The sequence below is a fragment of the Dermacentor variabilis genome, chromosome 4 (genome assembly GCF_050947875.1).
Source record: "Dermacentor variabilis isolate Ectoservices chromosome 4, ASM5094787v1, whole genome shotgun sequence".
NCBI classification, from domain to species: Eukaryota; Metazoa; Arthropoda; class Arachnida; order Ixodida; family Ixodidae; genus Dermacentor; species Dermacentor variabilis.
The window spans coordinates 19323098-19341288 of NC_134571.1; the positions used below are offsets into that span (position 1 = coordinate 19323098).

The window sequence follows — 18191 nt, forward strand, 5'->3', positions numbered from 1 at the left end:
AATCTCGTAGCCATCGTCGCCGCAGAGCCAGTTTTGCACGGCACTCGCTTTTCTTCTCGCGCTTTCGCCATACCCTCCTTCTCCGCTTTCCTCCTCGGGCTTCACATTTGCTCTTTCACCCCCTTCGCTTGATTACGAGGGACGCCGACGCTCGCTGCAGGAACGGGCGTAAGCTACGCCCTAAAATGCGACAGCTTCCATCGCATCCACAATTCACATAACGTACTAGATAACGCTGCGTCACTCGGCCAGCCTTTTCTGGCTACACACGACCACCCGCAATTACATGTTTAGACATGGTATTCGGCACTGGGTATTCTTTGGTACTATACTTGTAGATCCAGTACCTGTGTCCTCTTATTGGATTAAATCTCAGTACGCATCATTGCAACATAATAAGGTAGCTGCATCATCTGCAGCGACCATTCGTACCACACAAGAAGAAACTTTATTTAAAAGAATAGTCCGGCAGTTTTTTTGTGGAGGCCTCAGGTGGCTGCTCGAAGTTCTTGGACTCAAGCGGCTTATCGGATTAAATCTCAATACGCATCATTACAACATAATACGATAGCTGTATCATCTGCAGCGACCATTCGTACCATACAAGAAGAAACTTTATTTAAAAGAATGGTCCGGCAGTTTTTGTTGAAGAGGCCTCAGGTGGCGGCTCGAAGTAGCTGATCTTCCAGCTCCGAACTAGTGTTCCTGTATATGCTCCACACTACTCCGAACTTTTGAGAGCTGCCTCCTAGCGGCGGCGACGCCGATGGAGAAGGTCTCCGCGGCTCCCGCAGCTGGGATGACGCGAGCTCGAGGCTTCCTGTACACTGGTAACGGCCGCGGTTATGCACGCGTTGCGAAAGGAGGTGGTTCCAGTACCGTTGTTGCCGGCACATTTCCAGAGCATGTGTCGCAGCGTTGCTCTCTGTCCGCACGCTTTACACGCATCGGTTGGATTTAAACCCAGGTAGCAGTGATGTAAGACGGCGGGGTAGGTGTGTGTTTGGAGCAAGCGTAAGGTGACGACCTCGTTCCTGTTTAATTTATAGTGCGGTGGCGGGAATGTGCGTCTCTCCAGTCTGCAGTGTTGGGCGAGATCTATGAACGCGGTTAGGCGATCGTCCCACGTCCACTGTGATTCTTGTAGATGCATTTCTGTCGTAGTGTCCTGATCCGGCAGATCCGATGCCCCACTCTCGGGGGCGGAGGCGGCGGCTTGGCGTGCGAGACCTCGAGCCGTGGCGTGGGCCGCCTCGTTGCCTGCGAGCGGGACATCGGTGTGTGCCGGGGCCCAGCGGAGGAAGACCATAGAATTTTGGTGTTGCGAGGGCGATGACGAGTCGCCGTCGTCACAAATTTGGAGTATTCACATGCCATCGCTGCAGACATGCATTTCTAACTCTGTCGCAAAGGCATGCACAGATTTTTATTAGTCCACAGGATTACCTTTATAACCCTTGTGCGATAACGACTGACCGCTTAGCTTCAAAAAGCCCCAAGTTTACCAACAAACTGCTTGGTTGTTCCTAATGTTCCATTTGTGCTTTTGATAAGGAATGCTTAATAATGTGCAATGTAATAGCAGAAGCTTTCTAATGTTGTGAATACCATCCACTATGTGAAAATTTTTATTAATAATGGTATTAATGGTATATTAGTGATGAGAAGACTGTACATTTGCATGAAATGTGTTTGACTCAACTAACTTTCAGCACCATTTGATTCATATTCTATTAAGTCCCAAAAGGTATTATTCGTTCACGTAAAAAAAATAAAATACCTGGCTACGCCACTACTACATGGTATTATCTTGGTATAAAACTTGATAGCTGGCTAACTAGTACTGAAAGCAAATTCTTCTAAAGTTAGTGTTCCTTGATGTCAGTCTTAAATTTCAGTGTTAAGCAGAGTTCTCATGGGCACAAATACTTAATTCAGGAGCATAAGGGAAGGCTAAAAGTAAAGCCGAAAGCTGCAGGAAGAATAATATAGCTATGGAAAATACGCAACAGCTTTTCTGTATGAAGAAAATGCAGAAAACGGGCAATTTTCGTGGCTTAGAACGCTAATGCCACTACTAGATGGAATGTCATTGTAAGATGGCATGTTTATCACTCTCTCTTGAAGAAGGAGTACTTCTGCAAAAATTTGCTTGGAAATAATCAGCTTGCTAGTCTCAAATGCATGCAAGAATGCTGGGTTCTTGGGAACAAGTTTAGCCAGCTGGAGCATTTTTTTTTCTGTGTGAATCTAACTTTGAAAGCAATAAATTCAAGCACAGTACCTGTAAGCGACTTAAAATATTTATTTCATCAAATAAAGGTTGACAATTTTTGAAATAAATATGAATAACTTGGGTCACTAAATTGCTTCATGGACAGTGCAGTGGCGATATAGGCCAGGAAACCGAAAAGTGGCATAAGGAACTATCTTATGGGGTGTCTATATACATCACCTGCTAAAATGTCTGCACACATGTGAGCTGTGTTGAAATCACACACACAAAAAATTACTCTAAGATTTTCATGCGCAGCAATCTGCTGTAGCTAAAGGTCAACTTGCAAATACAGATGTTTGTAGCAAACATACAACTGAAGCATTGCAGCATGGTAATAAATGAGCAGTGATAACAAATGGTGCCAAAAGTCTCAGTCTCTGGAAAAATGAGGTGCGCTGGCCACAATGGAATGTCCGTAATGTTGTAAAATGTTAAATGTAACAAGCTGACTACTTTTTCAAAACATTAGTAAAGGTGTTGAGCAAAGCCTGAAAGCACCTATAACACGTCTTTAACATGACCAGCTACCTCAACTGAATGGTGATTAGAAATTAAGGCAAGTGTATGTTCACACCTCAAAAAATGTTATGACTTGCAAGTCGCTTGCACAAAGGGGTTGATCTGAACTGCAAACAAGCCTTCAATTTTGGACTTGCAGCACTGAGCACGGTACGATTCTCAAAAACAAACAATTGAAATAAAGCCTAGGGCACCTTGATGAGAGCTTGTTTACAATTTTCTGACAAACACAACAACAAAAAAATATATCACAGCTGCCATAAAGACTGTCATGTTCAAAGTCTCATTACCGTTAAACAAATTCTGCTCAGGTGTAATGCTCACCTGGTAAACAGAACCACAGTCCACACTTAAGGTTCCTAGATAAAAGGTTTCAAGGTAGTGCCATTCTTTGATCTAGCCACTTTCGTCCTAATCTTCACACTCTCCTGCGATAGTCCGCATGCATTTGTCTTGGTGCGGTGAAATGGCATTCCAGCTGGTTAATAGTGGTGTTCACTTTTTTAGAAAACGTTCCAAAGTTTGGTTTACGGCAACATACGCATGGATAAGGATTTACTGCATGGAATACGATTTAAAAATGAGTATTGATAATGCAGTACAAAACAAACTAGAAGCTATTTTTGTAAGTGTGCTGCGAAGTTTGGAACCTTCTGGGTGTGCTAGTGGTGCTACACGTAGAGCGAGAAAGAGAGTGACTGTGGAGAGGAAAAGGGGCTATTTTCTGCAGTCATTCAGGGATCACCTCTCAACGCCACTCCATGCAAGAGGAGGATGTGAACAAGAGGGCAGCGAGAAAGGGACAATGGCGCTACATTGAAACTTGTCTAGGAACCTTATCCACACTGAGCACCTTTAACAAAACAGGAGTTCTAAGGAGCAGTGCCACAAGTGCGCGTGGCATGCAGCAGCTGGTTAATGAGCATGAAGCTGCAAATAAATTCATTAACTTCCTGAGACCACAAGACATCTCGAGAATATAATAGTGTTCCAAGCCGGGTTTTAACTATAGATTTATATGTTAAAGGTGTCTTTTTTTTGTAGAATTACCAGATGCAAGAAGTTCCCATCTCCTGATGTTTGTTATGGCAAAAGCTACTTTTCTTTGCCTAAACCACAGAGATGAAGATGTAATGTCATGTGGTAGGTTGCCATATTGATGCCACAGCCTGTCTTTTCACGTCCTTTAGTAGTACTTCGTGCTTTCTGTTAGCCTCTGCGATGACCCAGTAGTTTAGATCAAATTAGTGCAAGTTTTCTCAAAAGCTGATGGCATCAATGTGATTAAACCACTTCTGTACACTTAATGAATACACCTAACTTTACATGTAGGATAAATATTTAAGGTAGTTTTTTCCAAGTTCATATTGAAAAGGATTAAAAGCAATGCGCAATTTAATGTACAAGTGGTCCCAGGAGATTAAACTGAAATAGAGGCAGATTAAGAATTAATAGTGCAACAGTACTTCCTGTTTCATAACGTTACCAAGCTTTGGTGTTATTTTATCTGCATAAGTAATGTCGGAAAAAATGCAGAGCTTTGATGTACAGCTTCCAGCAGACAACCACAAGAAGAAAGATGCTATCTTTGAGTCACCTAAAAGTGATGTTCTTTGGAACATTATACAGGCACAGTTCTTTCACACTCTCTTGCACTCTTCCATCTTTCACTCGATAAAGATCTGGACCAGTCTGGACGTTCTGTTTCTAAAGCCCTGTTCATTAGGAGCCACTAAAGAAAAAAACCCTGCACAATTCCTCAATGCTGTACCTTGGCTCAGGAGTGTTTGGCAGAGTTCTCATTTCTCGAGAATATTGAAATGCCTTTTCTGAGAGTCTCTACCAACCTTCACATGTTCCTCAAGAACATTTGTCATGGAAAAGCACAAAACCTCACAGGTATGAAAATCAACAGCGGAGCTGTTAAGAGACAACACATTCGTGCACACTTTGCACCTCTAACATATTATTAATGCAACAACCTAAGAATGATAAAATGAGCAGTTCTGTCTAGAAAGGTAAAGACAGCGATTACTCAGGCAGCCAACAAACTAAACAATAAATCATAAAGTGTGTGTGTGTTTGTGTATACTGATCAGAGCTGAAAAGCACTTGAGTTCATAGACGAAATTCGGGGCTTTTCACAGCAGCCGCAAATCTTTTAAAAAAAAAAGCGATATAAAAACCAGACCCCCAAAATAAACAAACAAATGAGAAAACACAACCTTTGATATAAAGCCCTTTCAATGCAATAATGAAGCATATAGCTGCTAAATAAATTGGGAATTATGGTCATCAGATCCTCTCATGATTTCTCCCTGGCATGGCGGGGCTATTGAGTCTACCAGCCAACACATAATTTTGATGCATTTGGGCCTGAGATGCACACACACAGACATAATGCACAACTGGTCAATCAACAATCACTGCTGATTTGATCTTTGAATGACAACTGAAACAATGAAAAAAATATAAAAGAATGTGTGAAATAATTAATAGACAGCACACTTCATTCCTTGTCTCTCTTTCTCTCTAGTTCTTTTCTTTTGGTGCACTTTCTGAGCCATCATGTTAAGGAAACTGCCTCCAATTCTCATATTGATCTTTGAGTTCCTTCATTCAACACAAAACCAACACAAAAAAGACAGCGTCCTACGCTAGTGGCATTGGTGCAGCAGGTCAAAGTACAAATATTTAGAGCAAGAACAACAAATGTGACATGTTAAAGTTTTCAAGGGCAGTCTGATGACATCAAATGCTAGCAAGATAAATATGAAAGTGCTTAAAAGCAGTTAAAGGTAGCTTTACTACCACTGATAACCTGCTGTCAAAAAGTAAAGGATCATTCAATTAAGCAGTACACTTGCTGAAATTCCTTATTGCAAAATAGCTTTCATGATAATCAGGCTTAAAAAATAAAAAAATAAATCTGCAATGGTACTAAAAGTAGAAAATCATCACAGGAATTTGACTGCACCAAGTTGATGTGACAGAATCTTCACCTGCTGTTGTTCACAGATGGAAATAGAGGCTTCTTGCAGATCAAAGGTAGTGCTGGCATCATGAAAGCTTACAGCAAAGGGTACAAATGGAAGCAGGTTGACAACAATCCTTTGTCCACTTTAAAACACCCTATGACAGTACTCACACACTTTCAACATCGCAACGAGCGCACACAAAAAGAGCAAGAACAGACGGGCGGCAGCACTAGCAAAATGGGAAAGGAGTTGTGGCAGCATAGTCCCAACCTCAGTAGAGACTACTGGCAACGCATGCTGAAGGAGGCTTTCCAATGACTGCACGGCATTTGCCATCCTCAATGAGTTACTAAAGGAAAGGCAAATGTCAGTGCCATGGACACTGTGCAAAAGTGCTACAGCAGCTCTTTTTCACCGAAATAAGCTTCAATATTAGCAAATACTCTTCCATACCCAGAAGGAAGCAGTAATTTTTAATGGTGCTAGACTGTCGGTATTGCGAAGTTGAGTGAAGAAGTGCTGACCCTAATGTTCTACAAATATAGAAATGCAAGGTTTTTTATGCCACTGGACAGATTCTAGTCTCCCGTTTAGATCTTTTCAATGGCTCTCTTAGGCATGATGCACCCAAGCTGAGGTAAAATGACCCACAGCTTGACACCAGAACGTGACTACCGTATACTCATCCATACCACAGTCATTTGAGAGCCTCCTTCAGGCAATGGTGCCCCCACTGCTGTCGAGTGAGTGGAACTATGTGCCCCAACACCAGGGCGGTTCCAGTATGGCATGTGCATGTGACATGGGATGCTCATAACATGCGACAGCAAGCGTGGTCCCCTTTGTCTCCTGCAGCTTCCTTCAAATCTGGCAACGAATCGGCTGTAGATGATGGCCGGCCAGAGTATCGAGCATGAGTAGCCCGTGCTTCAGCCGTCAGGCGCACAGCTATCTCGGTGAACAGCTTGTCCACGTTGTCAGCCTCCTTGGCCGATGTCTCCACAAAGTACATGTCACTCCGGCGAGCAAACTCCTCACCAATGTGCGTTGGGATCTCCCGGTCTTCACGGTCAATCTTGTTCCCTAACAATCACAGTGCAGGCATAAACCAACTGCTGCTTCATAATCAGCAATTTGCCAATATCTCTTTTTAACTGCCATGAAAGCTGCAACCGTGTCCAGGTACAAAAGCACCGAATAACATGTATGACTTCAAGGCTGTGTGCAGCTTAAAGGAACATCGGGTCAGTCTGAATATAATCTAACCAGTTGAGGTTTATCCTATCAACATTAGCAGCAACACCCAGGTACAGAAAACATAGCAGGAAACCACAGCTGAAATCTGCTCTATTAAGATTATTGTTTCTCCCACTACTGTTTCGTGTGCAGATATATTTAAAACTACAGAAATGTGTGCATTTCTCAATGTGGCATTCACAACCTGCATAGAGTTGAGCGCGATTATTCATAAGATTAAAGGTACAACCATGCACAAGAAAATAACTAGTGAAAGCTTAGAACTGAAGAGCTGCAACAGTAGCACCGCTTTCATGATTAGCGCACAATTGAGCACGTCTATTATGCTTACACGTGTTGCATGCTCAAGTGGATGCACAGTGGTACAAAGATAAAAATTCAAGAAAGTCTTAGCACAACCAGTTTTCTACCAGGTGGAATATACAATGAAGATAAACAGACTGAATAAATGTCAATAGCATGCTGACTTACCTACTAATGCCCGTAGGACTTTTGGGCTGGCATACTGCTCGATTTCCCTTAACCAGTCAGGCAAGCAGTCAAACGTTGGCTGGCAGCTGATGTCATAGACGAGAATGAGAGCATGTGCACTACGGTAGTAGCTTTGGGTGATTGAACGAAACCGTTCCTGTCCTGCTGTGTCCCATATCTGCAACTGCACATCAATCGTGTGATGTAAGTACCATCTCTGTTTAAGGGATCTGTTTAAGAAAGAAAAATACATGTGGGATGCACGTATGCTCTCCTTAAGCAACTGCTGCACAGAAGCGGAGAGATATATTGTTATGGTGAAGGGAACGAAGAAGTTGGATTGAACTAGACGAAGACGAAGTCTGGCAGTTGCCTGAACACCATATACGCCAGTTGTAAATATACGTTATTTTACACTCGTGGGCCTGCTTTCTTCCTGTAACATTTTGGTGGAAGGTGCGGGGTACAATCACAGAACTTCGCAGTGGACGTCATCTACCTGCCGCCACAATGGCAAATCAACCGACACAAGCGACAACGCCTCAGCAGCCTGTGCCAACGGTCATCCTCACTCATCCGTGGGACCCACGGACATTTTGTGGCACGGACAACGCCGACGTCGAGGACCGGCTTACGATGTACGAACGAGTGTGCGACAACAACAGGTGGGATCCAACAATGATGCTAGCAAACGTCATATTTTACCTAAGAGGAACGGTGAGGCAATGGTACGACACACATGAAGCTGACCTAACAAGCTGGGATGTCTGCAAAGAAAAAATGCGAGACCTGTTTGGCAGACCTGTCGGTCGTCAGCTGGCGGCAAAAAAAGAACTTGCGTGTCGCGCTCAAACGTCCACATAATCCTATGTCGTCTACATACAGGATGTGCTGGCCCTTTGTCACAAGGCTGATAACAACATGACCGAGGCAGACAAGATTGGTCACATATTGAAAGGTATTGCAGACAATGCCTTCAATCTCCTGATGTGCAAGGATTGCGCCACTGTGGATGCAATTATAGAGGAGTGCCGGCGCTTCGAACAAGCGAATGGCCGCCGCGTCGCTCAGACTTTCGACCGATTGCCCAATATCGCTGCGACATCTTCTTGCGAAGACCCACCGCGCTTTGTTCGCCGTGAGCTTGAGGCCATGACTCCGGCTCCAGTCCGCTCTGACTGTCGGGAAAGCGTGCCCGCTATCTCCCTTATACAAGCGGTCGTTTGGGAGGGAATAGCAAGTTTGGGCATTCCATCTCTCTGCTCGGTCTGCCATACAAACACCTACCAGATTTCTCCGGCTGCTCGCTCCCAGACGCAAAGCTTTCCGCCCCCTCGTCGCAACCCAGCTGACTGGCGCACAGCGGATGATAAACCTATCTGTTTTAACTGTTCCGGTATTGGACACATCGTCTGTCATTGCCGCAACCATTGGTCGTCGCCTCCTCGGTGGTCGTCTCCGAGTCACTACCGCCAAGTACCAGGCAATCGTACTTTCTCTCCCTATACGCCGACTAGGAACATCAACACCGACAGTGCTCCACCAAGATCCAGCCGCTCGCTCCCCGTCTCCGCAAGGTCGTAGGTCCCGTTTGCCTCTCGTTCAACGCTCTTCGTCCCCTTCTGCAACCGGTCGCTTCGCTTCGGGAAACTAGGCGGTGCAGCTCCCGGAGGTGAAGCTGCAACTCCGACCCGGCCCACAAATCCTCTGTTGACCCTGCCTACATGTGGAAGCCTACTGGACAATGAAGTTGATGGCGTTCCTGTTAGATCTCTCGTTGACACAGGAGCGCAGCTTTCAGTTATGAGCGCTGCTCTCCGCTGAAGGCTCAAAAAGGTTCTGACACCCGCCGTACCATGCACTGTGCGAGTCGCCAATCACCTGTCCTTAGAATGTGCACCGCACGTGTGACCATTGGGGGCCATTATGCCGTTGTTCTATTTATCGTCCTTGAACACTGTCCACACGACCTAATTCTTGGCCTCGACTTCCTTTCGAAACACTCTGCCCAAATTGACTGCTCCGCAGGTGTTGTACAGTTGGATCTGCCGCTTCCTGCCGATGCAACAACTTGTGTTTCACACCGCTTATGTTCTGCTGAGCTTGCAAGGCTGTCTCCACAAGCGGCTACAAATGTCCTCCTGATGTCCTGTCCTCCCATACCTGATGGCGAGTACGTCGTGTCGCCGCTTACTGACGTGGTTTTGTCGCGCAATATTGCCCTACCGAGCACCTTAATCCAGATCTGCGAAAACTGCGCTCGCGTGCCCATCCTCAGATTTGGATTTTCGTCGCATGTGCTGCCACATGGCATCGCCATAGCGCATATCACTCCTTTGGAAGAATTTGAGATTTCTTCTTTGACCTCTGAATCCTTCGTCAGTACCAACTGTTACGTTTCGCCTACGACGCGCGGTAAAGCCGGCGCGGATGCAACGGACGCCGGGGCTTCGTTCAAAGCGGCAGACATTTTGGCCCGTTCGGCGCCGCCGCTACGCCTCCCTGCCAAGCGCGTCCAGGCATGTTCCAATGCCACGTGTCTTCATGTGCGTGTGTGTGTGTATGTGCATGTTGGTGCCCACGCTTGTCGAAGCGCGGCAGCCGGGGAGAGGAGCTCCCCCAACTGTGAAGCGAGGGGGTCTGACCGGCGCCGACACGACGTATGCGCCACCTTCTCTTCCCATTGTGCCCGAACGGCGCCGGCACGACGGCTGCGCCACCTTCTCATCCCATTGTGCCCGAGCGGCACAGTCACGTGCTCGTCTATAGAGGGGTTCCTTCTTGCCCTCAACTGCGAGAGTATAAAAGCAGCTGCCCCCGGACGCCAAGAGGAGGCTCCGATTTCTTCTGTTGAGTAACGTGCTCTCCCGTCTCTCTACTTCGGTCGACCTGACCGCCAACTCTTCGCAATGTTAGAATAAACAAGTTGTTTTGTTGTTACCAGTCGACTCATGCTTTGCCGGGACCTTCGGATGCTTCCAGTTGTGCCCCAGGCCGCCAGGCCAACGCTACCCTTGGGGCTTGCGACCCAGGTGCAACAACGGGCGTCAGCGCCGAGTTCCCAACAACTCGTGCCAGCGGTGCGATTACAACACAACGGACCTTTGTCACCCACTCCTCCGTACTCGACACCTGCGGACGATGTTTCCAAGATGATCGCCCCTGACCTTCCTTCCGAGCAAACAACAGCGCTTCATCACCTCCTGTTATCTTTTCGGGACATCTTTGATTTGGACGACCGTCCACTTGGCCAGACATCTGTTGTCACGCATCGCATCAACACCCGTGACGCCAGCCCCATTCATAGGCGGCCATATCGTGTCTCCGCAACAGAAAGGGCCATCATACAGAAAGAAGTAGACAGGATGATGGACAAGGACATCATTGAACCTTCCAGTAGCCCGTGGGCATCACCGGTTGCCTTAGTAAAGAAAAAAGACAACTCGTGGAGCTTCTGCGTTGACTACCGTCACCTCAACAGGATAACAAAGAAGGATGTTTATCCCCTGCCGCACATTGATGATGCTCTTGACTGCCTTCACGGATCTCAATACTTTTCATCAATCAACCTCCGCTCCGGCTATTGGCAGATTAGCGTCGATGAGATGGACCGCGAGAAAACAGCCTTCATCACACCGGACGGTCTGTACCAATTTGAAGTCATGCCGTTTGCATTATGCAATGCGCCAGCTACATACGAGCGCATGTTGGACTCTCTCTTGCGCGGCTTGAAGTGGTCTACATGCCTCTGTTACCTCGACGATGTGATTGTGTTTTTGCCGAACTTTGAGAGCCACCTGCGGCGCCTCACAACCATACTCTCCGTGTTTTGCAGGGCTGGCTTTCAGCTAAACTCCTCCAAATAGCCATTTCGGTCGCCGTGAAATTAACATGCTCGACCCCATCTCGTAAACGCCGCCGGAATCCAACCTGATCCACAGAAAGTTCACGCCGTGCGAAATCTTCCTGTGCCTTGTTCAACAAACGATGTCCGTAGTTTTCTGGGCTTATGCTCTTATTTCCGGCGATTTGTAAAAAATTTTGCAGACATCGCTCACCCTCTCACTGACCTTTTAAAGAAAGACATCTCTTTCTCTTGGGGACCTCTGCAGGAGAAAGCCTCTTCTAGCCTGATTAAGCGGCTTACAACTTCCCCAATTCTGTCACACTTTGACCCTTCTGCGCCCACTGAAGTACGAACTGACGCGAGTGGTCATGGCATCGGCGCTGTCCTCGCTCAGCGTCAACAGGGCCGCAACCGTGTCATCGCTTACGCTAGCCGCCTTCTTTCCACGCCCGAGCGAAATTACTCCATTACTGAGAGAGAATGTCTCGCGCTCGTATGGGCGGTCGCGAAATTCCGGCCGTACCTTTTCGGTCTGAGCTTCTGCGTCGTAACCGATCATCACGCCCTCTGCTGGCTCTCCTCTTTGAAGGACCCAACTGGACGACTTGCATGTTGGGCATTGTGTCTACAGGAATATACATATTCTATTATGTATAAGTCAGGGCGCCTGCATAAAGATGCTGACTGCCTGTGCCGCAATCCCGTGGATCAACCGGATGATACCGATGCAGACTCGGACATCAGTGTTCTATCCATCTCAGACTTCCTCCATATTGGCGACGAGCAGCACAAAGATCCTGTTATTCGAACACTTATGGAACGCCTAAGCTCCTCGCCCAATGACCCATCCCTCTGCATGTTCACCTTGCGCGATGGAACTTTATACCGTCGCAGCGTTTGTCCTGACGGCCCGGAGCTCCTCCTAGTCGTTCCCAAGCACCTTCGACTAGCCGTGCTCCAGCAACTTCACGACGCTCCTACTGCTGGTCATCTGGACATCACTCATACATACGACCGTCTGCGGCGCCGCTTCTTCTGGCCCGGCATTTATTGCTCTGTGCGCCGTTGTGTCACTTCTTGCGACCTGTGTCAGCGCCGGAAGACGCCTGCTACGCCTCCCGCTGGTTTGCTTCAACCAATCGATATCCCCACAGAGCCTTTCTTTCGTGTGGGCCTAGACCTCCTGGGCCCCTTTCTAATTTCTATCAAAGGCAACAAATGGATTGCTGTAGCAACCGATTATGCCACGAGATATGCCATCGCGCGAGCGCTACCAACCAGCTGCGCTACAGATGTCGCAGACTTCTTACTATACGATGTCATCCTGCACCACGGTGCCCCTCGCCAGTTGCTGACGGATCGCAGCCGCTACTTTTTATCGAAGGTCGTCGATGACCTGCTCCGCTCCTGCGCAACAGAACACCAGATTGCTACCGCGTACCACCCTCAAACGAACGGCCTCACCAAGCGACTCAACCGCACGCTAACTGAAATGCTGGCCATGTATGTTTCCGATGATCACCGTGACTGGGACGTCGCTTTACCGTACATCACTTTCGCATACAACTCGTCCCGTCACGACACTGCCGGATTTTCACCATTTTACATTTTGTATGGCCGCGACCCCACCTTGCCCTTTGAGACGTTGCTACCTTCCGCCGTACAATCACCCAGCACTGGTTACGCTAGCAAAGCTATTGACTTAGCCGCCCAGGCCCGAGATGTCGCCCGTCATCGCCTCACAGTCTCGCAAGCTTCTCAAAAGCGACGCTACGACCTTCGGCACCGAGACTACCATTTTTCACCTGGTTCCCTTGTCCTTCTCTGGACGCCTTCACGTCGCGTTGGCTTGTCGGAAAAACTACTTTCCCGGTATTCTGGTCCGCACCAGATCTTACGCCAACTGTCCGACGTGACATAAGAGATCGCCCCAGTCGGTCAGCCTTCAGTGCATCGCAACGTCACCAGCGATGTTGTTCACGTCGCCAGGCTTAAGCCCTATGTCCCCCCATTCAGTGAGACTCTATAATTTGCACCGGGACAGAGCTACTCCACCGGGAGGGTGATGTTACGGTGAAGAGAAGGAAGAAGTTGGATTGAACTAGACGAAGACGAAGTCTGGCAGTTGCCTGAACACCATATACGCCAGTTGTAAATATACGTTATTTTACACTCGTGGGCCTGCTTTCTTCCTGCAACAATATGAACTACAGTTTCAGTTTATTTGTCCTGCTCATTTACAGGAACAGGAGCAGAAGCTAAAGGCTTTTAAAGCATGACAAAGGCCTCTGCTCCTAAAGCAGTTCGACACGCAGGTCGACGAGCAGAAGCTATGCAGCCCTTATTCACAAAACAGTAGTATTTCCTATAGTAAAAAGCAAGACAAAAACTTTGCCTGCTTCAGGCACGAGACCAGTTGCTGCTTATGGAATAAGCACATGATTTTGTTTTGACACCATGTATTTCCAAAAGTGATGATTTAATATTTTCAAAACTTCCAGAATTTCATCAATGCTTCTATAAATTTGGTGGTCTATATAATAAAGCTGCTAATGGTAGTTAGAATATGGCCTATTGTTTTAAATGCAACATATCTTGCTGAAATTTTCACAGTACTTGTCTAAGGAGAGCATTCCTCTATGTCACATGCATATGAATAGGGAAGGCGAGATATATGACTGCTGAAAGAATGAATGAACAGTAGCTAACAGTCAATGCTAACTACTTAATTTCACTATAAATGTGAACTAGATCAGTTTAAAAAACACTCATTTCAAGAATATAGAGAAAAATACCATAAAATACCAAGCAAGTGCCCTAGACCATTAACCCTTTCAGTGTCGCTGGTATACTGGTATGTTTCTGCGTTTCTGTGCTGCCATGTTTGTTTTGACATTTTTTTTGTCGGATAGGAAAGTGGGGACCACATCAAGAAAGCATGTGCCATTACTTGTGTCATTTTTTCATTTCTACATAACCAAAAATAAGCCATTGTGTTCGTTTTATAATGTATGAGAAAAAAAACCCCAACATTGAGGGTGCGTTGCCTGTGAAAAAAACCCAGCACTGAAAGGATTACCTGACACACACGTAACCTTCAAAGAAGACAGGTTTGGAGTAGGTGCATCTTCTGTCACACTGTCGAAATGTAGGAAGCACGCTTGTTAGACCTGGTAACATGAAGTTGGCTTCTGAACCACATGGCATGCACTGGAAATTACCTTGGCAACGTTACAAAAGAATGGGCAAAAAAGCAAGCAAGATTCTCACCACTGGTTTTAAATTTTATTTGAGAACACTTTACCCTTTCAGGCGCCAAATCTCTGCATTCAAAATTTCGTTTCAACACATTTCTTGTACCTTCAGAATCATGAAAACCATATAATAGCTACTGAACAAATTATAAATTTTCAATTCTTCAGTAAGTTTTGTAAGGTTTACAGAATGTGGACTCCAGGCAAGAACTTTTTACAGGACGTCAGATATAGGAACATCAGCCCTTTCATGTATAGCATACATGGACTGCACCTATTCAGACACTTGCAGTATATTTCTGATGTAAAAGATTGCGGAAACAATGAAAGAAGTGAACCCGACACATGACGACAAACTGATAACAATGTTAACTATCCAGCCTTCTATCTTTCAACTCCTTTTACTGAAACTCTTTATACTTATTATTCAAACTTTTTGCACAGCTCCAATCAGAAGTGCTTCAAGATGTCTGCAACACATCTTAAATATCATAATTCTAAACAATGCTTTTGATTTTGATGCACTATCTTCATGTGCACAATTGTGCACATAGTGCCTGCAGAGGCACTAGTGCCTGAAGGGGTCAATAGTTGCCTGAAAGTGTTAGGCTTTCTCTTTCTAACGAAGGATATTGAATATGTTTTCAGTTGGAACACAATGTTCAATCTCAGCACACATTGTGTACTGTGTACATTGTATTCAAGAGAAGGATTACACATTTTTTATACCATCCTATCATTCTCAAAGCTTTTAAAAATACAGCTGAATGCAATTAATTTGACATTTGCAAAACTGCAGGACTTGGTCAAATAATTCTAAAGGTCGAATTAAGAAAGGGTGGCAAAATGAACAAATTCAAATCTTTTTCATTCCTTGAAATAGCATGTAATGTCTCTTTGCTTTTTGCTCTTCAAGGAAAAGTTAACAAGCATGCAATGATGGGCACCGACGAGTTCAAACGATGCCTCAGTGTCAGACTAAAAAGAGAAGTTCTGGAGTTTTCAGCACTTGGTGGCTCCAGCAGGATGCTGTCAGCAACGGCCTCTGTGTCACTCTTGTCACTACAGTCTGCACGGCCCATTTGCAGTGGTTTCAAAGCTTTCAGTAACTACAGTGCACCTGAAGAAATGCTGGTGGGAGTTGAATTCGCCATGCTTAGGCGTTTGAACTAAACGAGTTTTCCTTCCATTGTCTCCAATGTATAGTTCCTCGCCGGGACTTTGCAATGCATTAAAATTAAACAGAAAGTTGGTTGAATTAACAGGAGTCAACTGTAGGTGGTGGGCTTGTTTGTCAATAAAAGAAGGGTCCTCATTTGATATTTGCTTGCTTGGTATTTTACGGTAATTCAGTAAGGTTGTGTTTTGGGATACCAGGTACATATACAAAATATCACAATGAGATGCAAACATGAGAACACACTGGAAAAGGAGTGGATGGGCACTCTTCTGCCCATTTTTTTTACGTTGCATCTTCTTTAGCAACGGTTATTTTTGTGCGTTCAATAAGCACCAACTCATCCAGCAGAAACACAGTATTTGTCTGGTCTACTTTACCTACATGCCTGAATCTTTGATTGACTTGGAACATGTGAATGGAAGTGATGAAACAAACATGTGAGATATCTGCAGGAGTTCTACCAATCAATGCTTGTGTGTCTCTATAGTACTTGCATCTGAAACTGAATTTCTGATGAAACTTACACCTTTGCATGACTTGTACTAGCATTGCTACCTTAACCCCTTCAGGTGAAAAAAATGCTCTGTGCATTCAAAATTTGGTTTCAGTACATTTGGTACAATTTGGTTTCAGTACAGAATGTGGACTTATGTTAGAACTGTCTACAGGAACGTCCAATATGAGAACATCAATCATTTCATGTCTAGCATACTTGGAAAGAACCAATCCAGACATTTGAAAAATGTGCCTGATGTTTTAACATTGTGACAAACAATGAAATAAATTAACCCGCTACATGTCAACATGTTGACCTCATAAGCAAATGTGCAGCCGTCTGCTTTTCAACTTGTGTTATTAAAACACTTTACACAAATTATTCAAATGTGCACCACATGTAAAATCACAAGTTTTTCAAGATGAATGCAATACACTTTAAATAGAATTATATTCATCAACACTTTTGCTTGTGATGCATTATCTTGGCATACACAATTGTGCACACAGTGCCTGAAGGGAATAAATACCTCTTACCTGGTCCCTCAAGGGTGGACAACACAGCCAAGATCCTTATCTCGCTCACAGCAAAGAAAAATTGAGGTTTTCGCGACAAATGCAACACACGAAGGGAAATCAGTGCATCAGTTACCTGAAATATTTAATCTGCTGTGTACAATGCATGATTTAATACTGCTAAAATCAGCACATTGTTTGAGCTATAGCAAAGTGATAAGCTGAGGCTATATCAGTTTTACGCACTACGCGCAACATACAGTTGTGGGTGAACAATGAACCCAGACAACCCTTCAGACCAATAGCTCAATAGCTGCAGTAGGATTGCACATTCTTCAGACGCTTTTCTTTCCACAACTGCGCATTTCCTACTGTGCCTGCCAAATAAATAAATAAGATTAAAGAACAATAATAAGAAAACATCTGCGCGCAAATCGCGTAACTCGACGACATCGGTTAGTTTCGAATATAAATCCCGCAAGTCGAGCTGGCGAACGCCACTACATCAAACAAGAAAAGTGACGAACATAGATGAAATCGAAAATTGAACATGCTTCTAAGCTTTTTCGCACGCCGATGGAACAAGGAACAGGCAGGGCCTCTTACTTTCACTTTCTCGCCGTCCACTTCGACAGTTTTGATGAGAAAGTCGACACCAATGGTGGCCCCCTGACCCGGAGGAAATAGACCCTGAAACGCAGCCAACAGGAACTCGTCAGCCCAGTGGAAATTTCGGAACTGCGCAAAAAGTATTAAAACCCATATGGTTACCTGCGTGAATCTCCGGACAAGGCATGTCTTCCCGACACCAGCGTTACCTATCAGCACGACCTTAAATAGAAACTTGTAATCTTCCATGATTCCCGATGTCTGCGAGCAAAACACAGTATTGAGAGACCGTTGACTTCTGAACACCAAAAGCGGAACTAGAAATTTCGCTCCGAAACATCCCACTCGGGAACGCGACAGAATCTGAAACATCAGAAAACATACGTACCAGATGTGCCCGTGTTTAGCGTACCCGCATCTTGAGAATGCTTGCAGAATTGTGCTTCTGATGAGGAAGCAGCAGCGCAAGACGACGTACTTCGTTTCACATGATGGACGTTGGCTGCTCGCATGGAGTCACACGCGATTGCCTAATCGCTGCATAGTTTTCTTGTAGAGACAGTGACCTGTGGTCTACTCGGGCACATACACGACGTAAACAGAATGTGAAATGAGCGATTCGTAGCGGCGAGGTGTTGATTCAACACCAAACACAAGATCAAAACGCGACTTTCAGTGCTTTCAGTTCAGCACTGAGCGAAACGATCGCAGTGATCCGCAAGGTGGAGCATTCGATCAGCTGATCTCGTCTGGGAGAGTGACGTTTAAAACCCTTTCAAGGCTTTTA

The 18191-nt window shown here is 45.5% G+C and overlaps 1 protein-coding gene across 1 annotated transcript; it reads right to left on the minus strand.

The window, feature by feature from the left end:
• Positions 1-2287: 2287 nt before the first annotated feature.
• Positions 2288-18153, minus strand: LOC142578750 (ras-related protein Rab-30-like). The gene is made up of 5 exons (XM_075688286.1): positions 17793-18153; positions 17567-17665; positions 17402-17485; positions 7504-7687; positions 2288-6858 (listed from the first exon to the last, which is right to left on the minus strand). The coding sequence occupies exons 2-5, from the start codon at positions 17651-17653 to the stop codon at positions 6587-6589; spliced, it is 627 nt and encodes a 208-aa protein (XP_075544401.1). The 5' UTR covers positions 17654-17665; positions 17793-18153; the 3' UTR covers positions 2288-6586.
• Positions 18154-18191: the final 38 nt, after the last annotated feature.